This window comes from Zalophus californianus, chromosome 14 (assembly GCF_009762305.2).
Source record: "Zalophus californianus isolate mZalCal1 chromosome 14, mZalCal1.pri.v2, whole genome shotgun sequence".
Classification (NCBI taxonomy): domain Eukaryota; kingdom Metazoa; phylum Chordata; class Mammalia; order Carnivora; family Otariidae; genus Zalophus; species Zalophus californianus.
In genome coordinates this window covers 14,586,951-14,599,553 of record NC_045608.1, presented here as the reverse complement: position 1 = coordinate 14,599,553, position 12,603 = coordinate 14,586,951, and the positions used below count along the sequence as shown (strand labels likewise).

The 12,603-nt window shown below is 49.1% G+C and overlaps 1 protein-coding gene across 2 annotated transcripts in view; it reads left to right on the top strand.

Annotated features, from left to right (window-relative positions):
• The first annotated feature begins 2,036 nt into the window (after positions 1-2,036).
• Positions 2,037-12,603, top strand: part of WSB2 (WD repeat and SOCS box containing 2) — an 18,055-nt gene continuing 7,488 nt past the window's right edge. Inside the window, exons 1-2 of one of the 2 annotated variants that reach the window (XM_027575400.2) lie at positions 2,037-2,179; positions 8,350-8,518. In XM_027575400.2, the coding sequence (XP_027431201.1) occupies positions 2,167-2,179; positions 8,350-8,518 (182 nt within the window). In that variant the 5' untranslated portion in view covers positions 2,037-2,166. Of the gene's footprint in view, positions 2,180-8,310; positions 8,519-12,603 lie in introns of both variants that reach the window. The other variant, XM_027575399.1, reaches the window with a different exon arrangement.

Genomic DNA, 12,603 nt, shown 5'->3' with positions numbered 1-12,603 from the left:
TTGGAGAAATGGGTTTGCCTCCCCCCGTTTTTTTTACTAGCTTTCCCTGTGTTGATAACGAAAGCGTTTTCATTGCCATTTTCTCTGTAGATACTCTCTCACGTGAGACTCCTGCACCTTTCCTGATCTCCTTGAGAAACTTGTTCTTCCATTTTGTCCCCCCTCCCTTCGGATGCCTCTTTTTGGTCAGACTGCATGCTTTCTTTTTTTTTTTTTTTAAGATTTTATTTATTTATTTGAGAGAGAGAATGAGATAGAGAGCATGAGAGGGGAGAGGGTCAGAGGGAGACGCAGACTTCCCGCCGAGCAGGGAGCCCGATGCGGGACCCGATCCCAGGACTCCAGGATCATGACCTGAGCCGAAGGCAGTCGCTTAACCAACTGAGCCACCCAGGCGCCCCAGACTGCACGCTTTCTAACATTAAAGAGTTAGGGTAGCAAGTCTTCAGGGAGAACCTGGATCTGCTGCTGGGCTGGCTGAAAAGATGAATTCTATCAGCTGTCCTGTAGTTGTGGGTGGCCTTGGGAGTTCTTTACTGGGCTCAGCTAATTGTAACCCCCATAATGTCTCACGGGACCTCCCACTTTCCTGTCGTAGGCCCAGCCTAGACCGCAGTTTTTAGAGGAAGCTTCAAGTCAGTCTCCCTCTTAGGTCATTCTTCCTCCCACCCCTTTCTTTACTGCCCTCCAGGCTCGCTCCCGGCTCCCTCCTCCTTGCCCTGGCCTTGCTCCCCAGCTCTTTATCACAGCGGTTCCACCTTAACTTACTTCCTTTCTAACCAAACCCATGCTTCCTACCTTCACCACAGTGTCCCACGTTCTTTTCCACCCAGCCCCTCCCTTTGAATATGTGTGGGTTTAATCCAAGCTGGTTTCTGAGTCCCCACTGTACCCCTGCCTGTTTCGCTTCTCTCCCTGTTGTCCCCAACACCTCTTTCCGTGAACTCCCGTCCTCTTAGGTCACACCCATGTTTACCCAGTTTGTCCAGATTTGGACCCCCACTCTTTTTGGATTCCCCCCTTTTTCTGTCTGGCCCGCTGCCCCTTTCCCATCGCCCATTTTAACCTTGACATGCTCGTTTTCACCCTCCATTTTCCGCCGCGTTTGTCTTTTTCTGGTTCCCACTTTTAAAAACTGGCGGCTTACCATTCCTAACCCCGGAGCTGGGCTCCTCCACCAAGGCTCCCATTTAACCTCTGAGCTCCCGGCCTCAGCGCCCCCATTTTATTCCCCAGGCTCGTTCCTTCCCTCCCGCCTCTCACCGGCTCCGGAGTTCCCAGACCCCCTCCCCCCAATTCGCCCCTCGGCCCCCGCTTTTTGTCCCCCGCCCCGTTCCCTTGATCCCTGGTGTCTTCAGGTCCTCGTTCTCGAGGGACAGTCTCCTTCCTATTCGCTCCCCCCTTTTTCACCTGGTTCCGAGCCCCTCCGGCTTTCTGCCCGCCCCATCGCCCCCAGTTCTCTCAACAGTCCTCCGCTCCCTTCCCTCGGACTCCCTCAGCCCCGCTCCCCGCCGCACCCCCTTTTCTGCTTACACCTCCTGCACCCACCCCCACCTCCCGTTGTCACCCGCCGCGTTCCTTCCGCTCCCGGTTTCCCCCTCCACCCCGTTTCTCCCCCCGCTCCGTTTTCATCCCTCCCCCGCTTCTCTTCATCCCCGCAGCCCCCCGTTTTTAGCCTGCCCTGCTCACCTGCCCCCCTCGCTTTCCCGCAGCCCCGCCCCCCGGATTGTATCCCGTCCCCGTTCACCTGCCCGCCCCCCCCCGTTTTTCCCTCGGCCCCGCCCCCCGGTTTTGTCCTGTCCGCCCGCCCCCCGCGTTCCTCTCGGCTACATACCGTACCTCCCCCGCCCCGGTTTTATCCTGCCCCCCCTCCCACCCCGCTTTCCCCTCGGTCCCCCCCCCCCCGCCCCGGTTTTATTCTGCAACACCCGCCTCCCGCCGCCGTTTTTCCCCCGGCCCCGCCCCCCGCGCGTCCCCGCCCGCGCCCGCCGCCATGTGACGGGAAGCAGCTGATGGCCTCTCCGGGCGGCGGCGGCGGCGGCGGGCGCGGCGGCGGCGGCGGGGCCGGGGCCGGGGCCGGGGCGGGCGGCGTGGGGGCGGCATGAGGGCCGGCGGCCCGGGGGGCTGAGGCGCCCGCCGCCTGCCGCGGGCCCGCGCGCGTCCTCCATGGAGGCCGGAGGTGAGCGGGGCCGGGGTGCGCGGGTTCCCGCCGGGCGGGGCCGGGCCGGTTCTCCCCGGGGGGCGGGCGGGGGCGCGGGCTCGGCCGTGGGAGGGGCGCGGCGGGGGCGCAGGGGCCTGGGCCGTCCGCGCTGGCCGGCGGCGGGGGGCGCGCCCGGCGCCCAGCTTTGTTTCACTTTCGCTGTCAGCGGCCGCCACCGCGCCTCCCGCCCGCCGCGGACAGGACCGGAGGAGCACGGGCCACCGCGTGCCGGGGATCTCTGTGCCCCAGGACAGTGGGGGGTGCTCCCTGGGCCCGACGCCTACGCCCGGGGGGGACGCGGGGGTGCGCCGGGCCCTCGGGGTGATAACCCAGGGGGCGGGTGCCCAGGTGCCCGGTGACGCACTTGCGGGGCTGGGTGGGCGTCAGGTCTGCCCCTTAAGAAGCGGTGGGATCGTGCACGGGCCACTTAACCCAAGTCTGTTTTGTATCTGCAAAATGGGGTAATAATAGTACGTGCCCCAGTGGGTGGTTGGGAGCTTCCCAACTTGCTATTCATCAGAATGGGGACTGGGTCCCTATTTAAAGAATCTGTTGCGAGCCTCTCCCAGCGGAGACTCATTGGGAGAGGTGGGGTGGGGTGGGGCTGGGGATGCTGATCCCTGCTGGCATGTTTGATAGGACAAGTTTAGGTTACATTGATGGGTGAGGTGCATGCCTCTGTCCTTGTTAACAGCTGTCATCAGAAAACAGTGTGGAAGTCTGAGAATATCGGATATACTTGGAGAGTCAGGCCAAATGAACGTGTGATCTCGGTGTGCTTGTTATGTGTGCTTGTTAGGCCAAGGCAAAACCTCCAGACTTCGTCTTCTCCCTTCCAACCACCTTGCCTCTAAACCCTACCTATACCGAAATTTGGGGTAGGCTTGGGATTTATTCTGGGAGTTCCAACTCTTGAATATACCTCCATGCTTAAAGGCAGTTTCTTTAGGGAAAATTCTCAGAAGGGGTCAAGGCCTAGGGTTCAAAATCGTTCCAGAACCTCTTGGTACTCTTCCAGTGATGTTCAGGCTTCATCTTACTTGGAGGATTCTGAGTGTTGATGTTTGCGTTTCCCTGGCTAGTTTGATGGGGCGGGGTGGGGGGGGGGAGGGGGGGAATTGTGGGTGGGTAGGTTCAAATCAGGGTATTCCCTGGGGTGGTGTAACTTTTTACTTTGGGAAATGTCATTTCTTTGTTTGCTGTAGTCAGGCATTCAGTAAAAGGTGTAGAGGCAGCTCCCTGCCTTCCCATCTAGATAAGGGCTTTCTTTTCAGTGAGTGTGTTACCACTTTTTAAATGGCCCCTACTGTTTGTGTGAATCTTATGTGACTCTTTTTATAGCTTCCGCTGTTGTTTCCATTGACTCCTTATAGTTAAAACTGAAAGCGATCTGTAGCTGGCCTCCATTTTTAGCTGGAATCTGTTTCCAGTTCTGAGTTTTTCCTAATGATTGACGACTCTGTTTTGGGGTGTGGGCAGAGCTGTTGAGAGCTGCCAAGTTGCTGTAAAAAAAAAAAAAAAAAAGCCAGAGACTTTTACATTCTTTTGAATCTGAATAAAGTCCATTGTAATTGGATTACAATGGACAACAGTAGATATCTTCAGAGCAGTGGTTAGAATTCATTTATTCTTTCGACAAATATTTATTGAGTATCTACTGTGTGCCAGGCACTCTCTAAGGCAGCTCTGGCCAATAGAAATATAATGCCGCATCTGTAATTTAAAATCTGGTGGCTGCATTAAAAGAAGCAAAACAGGTGAAACCAATTTTAAAATTGTAGCTGTCAATCCAACATGTCTAAAATACTACCATTTCAACATGTAATCACAATTATTGATATAGTTTAGATTTTTTTTTTTTTTTTTGGTACTAAGTTCAAAATACGGTGTGTGTTATACACCTAACAGCCCATCTCAATTCGGACTTGGCATATTGCAAATGGTGGTCAAGTGTGGCTAGTGGTTAGTGTATTGGACAGTGCAGCTCAGTTGCAGCGGGCAGAGAGGCAGGTTTGGGGTGTGAGTTGGGAAGAGCTAGACAGTAAGTGTATAAAAGCAAGTAAGCAATGAAGACGAGAGGAGTGAGTGGTACCTCTAAAGAACATGGAACGGAGGAAAAGGAAAGTGACCGAGCCACTTCAGACAGTGAGGCCAGGAAGGTCTTCGAGAACGTGACATCAACACTGAGCCCTGCATGGTAAGATGGAGCAGTCAGACAGGGATCTGGGGCCTGCCAGGCAGTTTTCTGGGCCAATGGAAGAGCCAGTGTCAAGGTGGTGAGGCAGGACAAATCACCAGGCTCCCTGCTGGCTGGAGTCATTGCTTCCATTTCCGTGTTCAGGTGAATCTCCTTGCACAGAAGAAGCTGATAATAAATATCTTTCCATTCGGCCTGGTCGTCCAAATACATCCCAGTGTTTAACTAGAACACCCTGATCCGTGGGCCTTTTCCCCACAAAGGACCACGGCAGGTACAATCCCAGATGAAAGCTGGATCCTCTTGGCTCTGGTTTTTTAAGTTCTGCACTAATTACGGCTTCTCCACCCGCCCCCCCTCCCCTGCCCAACAGCCAAGTTTTGTTTGGGCCCAGACTCTGCTTCAGAATTTCCTGAGTTCTAGAAATGAAGAGACAGGAGTCACTGAGTTTTTTCTTCTTTTAGCTCCTGGATTCCTGAGCCTGAAATAGCAGATTAAATCTCCAAATCACAGAAATAGAGTGTGAAATCTGGGTATGGCCCATGTTTAAGAAGCATTTCATGTGAAATGTTTGGCATAGGCAACGTAATAGTCTAAGGGGCTTCATTTTGTTTATATTTAGAGAGGTATACCATGTATATTTATTCAACAAATACTTACTGACTGCCTGCTCTCTGCCAGGAACTCTGCTAGGCACTGAGAATAAACATACGCGGTCCCTGCTTCTGTGGAATTGATGGCCTGGTCGGGGGGAGACCGATAGCTAATCATAATAGTGATTGTGCTGTAAAGAACATGATGTGAGGAGGGGTTATGAAGGAGATTGACTTGGGGTCAGAGAAGGGCTCTCGAAGGAGTTGTTATTTGAGCCAAGACTGAATGAAGAGAAGGTGCCAGTCATGGAAGGGAATTCCAGGTGAAGAGACTAGCTGGTGCAAATGCCCTAAGGTAGGAACTAATTAAGCACAGTCAAGGGGTAAGTGAAGGCTAGAGCCAGGGGCAGGGAGGGGAGGGTTATAAGCCCAGGTGGGAGATGAAGGCCAGGGGGGCCAGGTTATGCAGGACATCAAGGGCATGGTAAGGAGCTTGAATTTTATTATTATTATTTTTTAAGATTTTATTTATTTATTTGAGAGAGAGGAAGAGAGAGAGTACAAGCAGGGTGAGGGGCAGAGGGACAAGCAGACTCTGATGAGCGAGGAGTCTGACACGGGGCTTGATCCCAGGACCCTGGGATCATGACCTGAGCTGAGGGCAGACTCCACAGACTGAGCCACCCAGGCGCCCCTTGAATTTTATTCTAAGAGTAGTTGAAACTGATCACTCTAGGAGGTGAGGATTGGAGGTGGGGCAGAGGGGAAGCTCGGAGAGCAGTTGCAGGGCTGCTTAGTGAGATCTTGTTGATGAGATGGTTTGCATAGATTAGAATAGTAGCCATGGAGATGGAGAGAAGTTAGGTTTGCCAAGCGTTTTGGAAACAGCCTCGATAGAACTTGTTAATGGATTTGGTTTGGGAAGTAAAGAAAAAGAAAACAGGGAGGACCCCTTTTTATATTGTGCAGAGCCTCCATGGTGTCAAAAGGATAGATAATGTGCCTGTTGGGGGGGGGGAGTGAACCAAGTGTGAATATTATCAGGGTGGAATAAAGACGTTTCATCCCGTAGATAAAAATGTACCTCCAGATCAGTCGATGTCATTTAATATTTGACTACATTGGAGTTTCTCAACCTCGGCACTATCGACATTTTGAGCAAGATAATCCCTCATTGTGGGGGGCTGTCCTCTGCACTGTGGGGTGCTTAGCAGTATCTGTGGCTTCTTTTCATTAGATACCAGTAGCACCCCTCCCCCCCCAGTTATGACAACCAAAAATGTCTCCAGACATTGCCACCTGTCCCCAGAGGACATAATCCATTGAGAACCACTGGATTACCTGAAGGAGGCATTGACAGATTAGGGCTAGGTCACCACTAGGAATAATGAGAATGAAGACAACACCACAGGGTTGCTGGGTAACATTGAGAGACCTGTTTTGGATTTAAAATGTAAAGTAACTTCTTACCATGCAGATATTCCCATCCAAAGGGTTTATGTTCCTATTGACAAGTAATTGTATAAATGAAAAGATCCCATGTACAAACATGTACAGATTTCAGGAGAATTACCTGGGCCTATAGAAATGTCAGTTGAGACAGACCTAATGTATTAAAACCTAGATTTATACATAGAACCTCAGGAAATGAATATTCTCTTTGCAAAGGAAACTTACTTTTCTTTAAATAGCAAAGCCACCAAAGGCTTGATGGATTAAAATTCTATTTAAAGACAGACTCTTCAGCAACACATTTATTTTATAAATAGGTAGTACCCACACCAATATTTTATAAAATAAGGTAGTACCCACACCTTCTATAGTGCATATACCAGGAAATATTATATATATATGTATATAAATATCATACAGATAGGCATCTCGCTATACATGCGTGTTTACCATCTGTTTCGTTAAACCCAAGATACAATGGTTCTTATTTATCACTGAGAAAAAATACTGCTTATTTAACTTTAAAAATTCATCATTTGTAAGGCACATCCTGATTTTGGCGAGGTCAAAATGAGAGAAGACATATAAAGCTGTATCCTAAAATAAATGAAATAGGGCTTTTTAAATTAGCATCTATCTAGTAACAGGTATAAAAGGGTCAAGGTCTCGAAACTACTGAGGTGGAACATAGACATCAGGAAGTGACCTCTTTCAGAGTGGAAGACAGTTTTTATGTTAGTGTGTATCATAATCATAATTAGTGGGCAAAAACCAATTCTGAACGCCTTTAACTTGCGAGCTTCATCAGCCATTGAAAACCTTCCACTGAGTGGAGACTTGAACTAGGAACTGCCCTTCAGGTGGCAGAAGAAGCACCAATCCAGCACCAGCTCTTCACAAGGCACTGTGCTAGGCCCTGAGAGAAATGAAAATGAAATCATTTTGGTGTTTGAACAGGGTGCTGAAATTCTGGTGGAGGGTGGACCAGAAGGAAATTCCTAACTGTAGGAGAGAATGAAGTCAGCAGGGTGGGACTTGTTTTCCGCTTCGGTAGAGTTCAAGATGCGGGCCTGGGAAGTCTCATACACGAGCTTTGGGGGGTGTGGCCAGGTGACTCGTGTGGCCGGTGGGGAGAGGTCACGGGAAGGGGGTGGGGCCGTGGTGTCCGGTAGGAGGCCCAGGCTCCCCTGCCCTTACTGTGGACGCAGGTGGGAGCCTTGGAACACATTTGAGAGAAATGTGACGTGTGTTTTAGCTTCAGCGGCGGGGGGGGGGGGGGGTATGGGCAGGAAAAATCAGGGGAGTCTCATGAAAGATCTGGGCAAGATTGGGATGAAGGCTTAAACCAGAACAGAGGTGGACAGTGGGAGGCCAGATCCAGAGGTCCGAGCGGCAGGAAGCAGGGCAGGTGCCTCGGTGATGGGGAGGAGGCTGGTGAGCGACGGGGAGCCCTGGAGTTTCAGACGTGCCTTCTAGGCCTCCCTCCCGGTGGCAGGTTCTTCTGAGGAGACCTTAAATACACTGGAAGGCCTCCTAATCTGCACCATCTAGCCTGGTCCCAGCCTGGGCCGGCTCTCCTTTCTTCCTCTTCAGGCATTCATAGGAAAATGAGGCCTCCATTCACTGAGTTCACTCGCACAAAGGTTACTCTGAGTCATGGTTAACCAGCGGTGGCCAGGGCCAGGGCTGAGTAACCGCACTGGAATGTGGCCTTTGGCTACTGTTCTTGCGGCAGGTCATTTAAATGACAACTCCCTCCCGGAATCCAGAGTACCACCCCTCGGCCTGGGGATACCGCGGCTTTCCTGGGTCTGAGTCAGCCAGGTGGTCTGGAGCCTGGCTCCCCACTTTCCCCCACCCCGAGGCAGCGAGGGCGTTTGCCTGAAGCATGCTGTCTCCCGTCTCAGAGGAACCGCTGCTGCTGGCCGAGCTCAAGCCGGGGCGCCCTCACCAGTTTGATTGGAAGTCGAGCTGTGAGACCTGGAGCGTCGCCTTCTCCCCGGACGGTTCCTGGTTTGCTTGGTCTCAAGGACACTGCATCGTCAAGCTGATCCCCTGGCCGCTGGAGGAGCAGTTGTAAGTTCTCGCATCCCCAAGCCCAGAGGAGCGAGGGAATCCTCACAATGGGGGACCTGGAGCACTTTCCCCCATGACTCCCTGCCCTTTGGGGTCTCCCTGCCCGAGAACGGAAGAGGGAGAACGGCTGAAAACAGTTCAGGAATTGATCATTGGGGTTTCCAGAGCCCCACGGTTGGTACGTGGGAAAATTACTTCTGTGGAGATCATGTTATCTCCGCTGTTACTTTTCAGAGCTTTTTTGCGATGTAATTTACATACCATACAATCTGCGCCTTTAAAGTGTACAGTTCACTGGCTTTTAGTGGCATTCAGGGAGTTGTGCGGCTCTCACCATGATTAATCTCAAAACCGTTGTCATTGCCACAGAGCAGCCCCACGTCCCTCACTTGTCATCCTCGAGTCTCACTGTTCTCCAGCCCAGAGCGGCCGCGAATCCCCTTTCTGTCTTCATAGATTTGCTTATTCTGGACTTTTCACATACATCGAACTGTACACTGTGGAGTCTTTTCCGACAGGTTTCTTGCACTTAGGAGAATGTTTCCAGTCATCCCTCTTACGGCGTGTATCGGTACATCATTTCCCGTTACTGCCAAATAATATTTCATTGTATGGAGACAGTGCACCTTGCATAGACATTTATCAGTTGCTGGACAGTTAGGTGGTTTTCCCTTTTTGGCTATTACGAATAATACCGCTGTGCACATTTACGTACGGGTTTTTGTTTTTTGTTTGTTTTGTTTGTTTTTATGGACATAGGCTTACAGTGTTTCTCTTCTTGAGAAACAGACTGGTGCCCAGGGTGGCTGCCCCGATTTCGCAGTCCCACCAGCGGATGTGTGAGATTTCCATATCCCCCACACCCTCACCAACACTTGTTATTGTCTGTCTTTTTGATTCTAGCAGAACAATCCTGGTAGAGTGGGAAGTGGCATCTCATTGTTTGGATCTGCATTTCCTGATGGCTTCTGACATGGAGCACCTTGTGCTTCTTGGCCTGTCCTGTATCTTCTTGGGAGAAACGTCCATTCACATCCTTTGCCCATATTTAAGTTGGGTTTTTGTGTTTTCCTCTATGGACCAAATTTAGTTTCTGGTATTAACTAGCTTCTTTCTTTGGGCTGGACAGGGCCCAGTGTCTGAGTGCTGTGAGTGCTGTGAGCTCCAGGTCATGGCCCAGCCAGGACAGGGCGACTCCATTGATTGAGGCAGCATCTGTTGGAAATCTTTGCCTGACACAGAGCCTAGGGGCTGGGAACCTTGAAATAAGTCAAACACGGCCCCTGCCCTTGAGGGCGTCATTTGTTTTTGCTTTGGGTGTTTCTTACAAATTGCATGTTAGATTTAAGTGTTTCATCAGAAACTCGTGGCCTTGAAAGTAGGTCCCGCCAACAAGAGCGTGCTGAGATTCATACTCGGGCGGGCGTTGCTGGGATTGACCGGTGGGAATCTGGCTGTTTGGTAGTATGCGTCAAGGACCTTGACAATGTTCCTCTCGCTACTAGGAATCTCAGAAATGGGGTCATCTATTTCCATACACTGATTTTCATCGCGGAATTAGCTCTGTAGTAGTGAAAAACCAGAAATCCCAGTGATGAGAGAGAGGATGGTAAGGGAAATTATGGCAATGCCATAGGGTATTTTTTGCAGCCTTCAGAGAGTTTTTTTTTTTTTAATCATTATTTTCAGTTCCTTCTGTGATCAGTTTAATGAGAATGCCAAGGTCTTCCATTTTTTATTGATCTCCTACTCTAAATGCAAGAGACTTAACTTTATATCCAGTCCAGTACAAGTTTATGGTCTGAAAAAGTATTTTTTATTTTTATTTATTTATTAAAGATTTTATTTATTTATTTGAGAGAGAGTGAGCACGAGCGGGGTGCAGGGGCAGGAGAGAGAGAAGCAGACTCCCTGGTGAGCAGGGAGCCTGATGCAGGACTCGATCCCAGGACCCTGGGATCATGACCTGAGCTGAAGGCAGATGCTTAACCAACTGAGCCACTCAGGTGCCGGAAAAAGAATCTTTTAAAAAGCATGCAAATGGAAACTGTTTGCCTGAAAATCACTCTTCTATTCAAACATATACATCACTATAGGTAAATATATCTGTCCAGTATGAACGCAGGAAAATGGAAATTTGAGTACTAATCCTTTTTGTGTATCTGTTGCTTAATATAGTGAGAGAAATGTTACTGTTCAATGTGTTAAGTGAGAAGTTACTTGTTTTAGGGAAAAATCACACATTTTGAAGAATAATAACTTAGGAAAATGCTTATAAGGCTTAATGAAAATAGTAAGCTATTAACTATATATGTAATATCCCAAATTTGTCTTTTAAAAATATATGTATATATGCACAAATAAAAACTTACAGTGAAATGTTTACTGTGGTTAAGAGTGGTGTTAGGATTATGGGTAATTTTTATTATTTGTCCCACTTCCAAATTTTTCCCACAGTTCTCTATTACTTTTATAATTGAAAATAATTGTTATTTTAAAAGTCCTTTAAAAGGGGAAATCTGAAGTCCTTAGATTCTTGTTCAGATTGTTACATATTTAAAAAAAATAATAGTGCTTTTAGTACTGAGTGAATAATTGGTACTAGCGAAATAATTCTACTACTTTTAGAAATACAGTTTTTAGAAACTTGAATTTCAGTGAAGTTAAATTCTCCCAGTGACTCTGCCTTGCCCTTAGCTGTTCCTTTCCCATGCATATACCCCCCATCTCCCATGTAACTCATCCCTTGACTCATTGGCAAATTCAGAAGTCTAGGGGATCTGGTGAGTAGGAGGCCTGGATACCCAAGACTTGAGTTCTAGTTCCAGTTTGGCCCCCTGATTTTGTGACCCTAGGAAAGTTAACTCTACCCCTAAAATGGAGGGTTTAGTATCTCTTTCTAGAGAAATTAAATTTATGATATTAAAATGAATTAATACGTGGATGTGCCTTAATTCCTGTGGAATAAGGTAGCTACAGATTATTCCTTAATTCGAACGCAGAATTTAGGATTTTATAAAAAATAAAACAAAAGTGGCTTCGGTGGTCCCCAGCTGTCCTACAGAGCTTTCCCTATAGCTTGCCTTTTCCACGCTTCCTCCCTGGATGGCCGACTGAGGCCCCTGCGCCAGGGCCAGGCAGCTCCGTGAGGTGTGGGGATTGAGCAGGGTCAGTCGAAAAGACATTATCACATTCAGATGCTTGTCAGGACAACAAGTTTTCAAACTCCATTGGTCAGCACATGTTTCCTTTGAAGGCTCAGGTGATAAATATTTTTGGCTTTGGGGGCCATCTGGTCTCTGTTGAGTCTCCTCCCCTCTGCTCTTAGAGTGTGAAAGCAGCCATTGATGGCACGTGATCAAATGAACGTGGTTCCAGTAAAACTTTATCTATAAAAACAGAATGCTGGCCTGGACATAGCTTGCCAAGCTGATTTGGACTAATAGAATTTTAGGGCTGATGGAGCCTATGTTTGCCTTAATTCCTCCCTTCTAGTTTTATAGGTGAGCTTGGTTTAAATTCTTTAATATATTTCAGCCACACGCTTGGCAAAAATATGATTTACTTCCAGCTTTGGGGGAACAAGTCTGATGCATAAAGAGGTCCAGTTACATATACGTTGACTATAGGATTTTTCACGGAACTGGGTTCCAGCTTCATCATCTTCATTTCCCTGAGTTTGATACACCCCAGCATGTGGTCAGGGTCACACAGAAAAATAGAACTTAATACTGGCACTGATAAAGTGTACTGCAGACAGGAAACTTCAAGTTTGGGGGCTGAATCCCAGGGCTGTCCAGCTGCTCAAGCCTGTGAGATGTGGTCTGCTGGAGCAGTGGTGGGCAGGGCCTAGGTCTTAGGGAGTGAGTCTCGTGGAGCTTGTCGGGGCCTGTGGTTCACCGTAAGTAGAATGTAAAAGGAGCGGTTCAGGCCGCGGGATCTTTGAGGTCAGTGCAGCTCTGCAGTTGTGGGCTCTTTCTCCTCAGTCACCCCCACTGGTCGGTTCCTGTGCTGGATGTACCCAGAGAAGTAAGTGAAATTAATTGCTTGGAACATAACGAGGGAAGGTGGAGACCAGCTTGTAC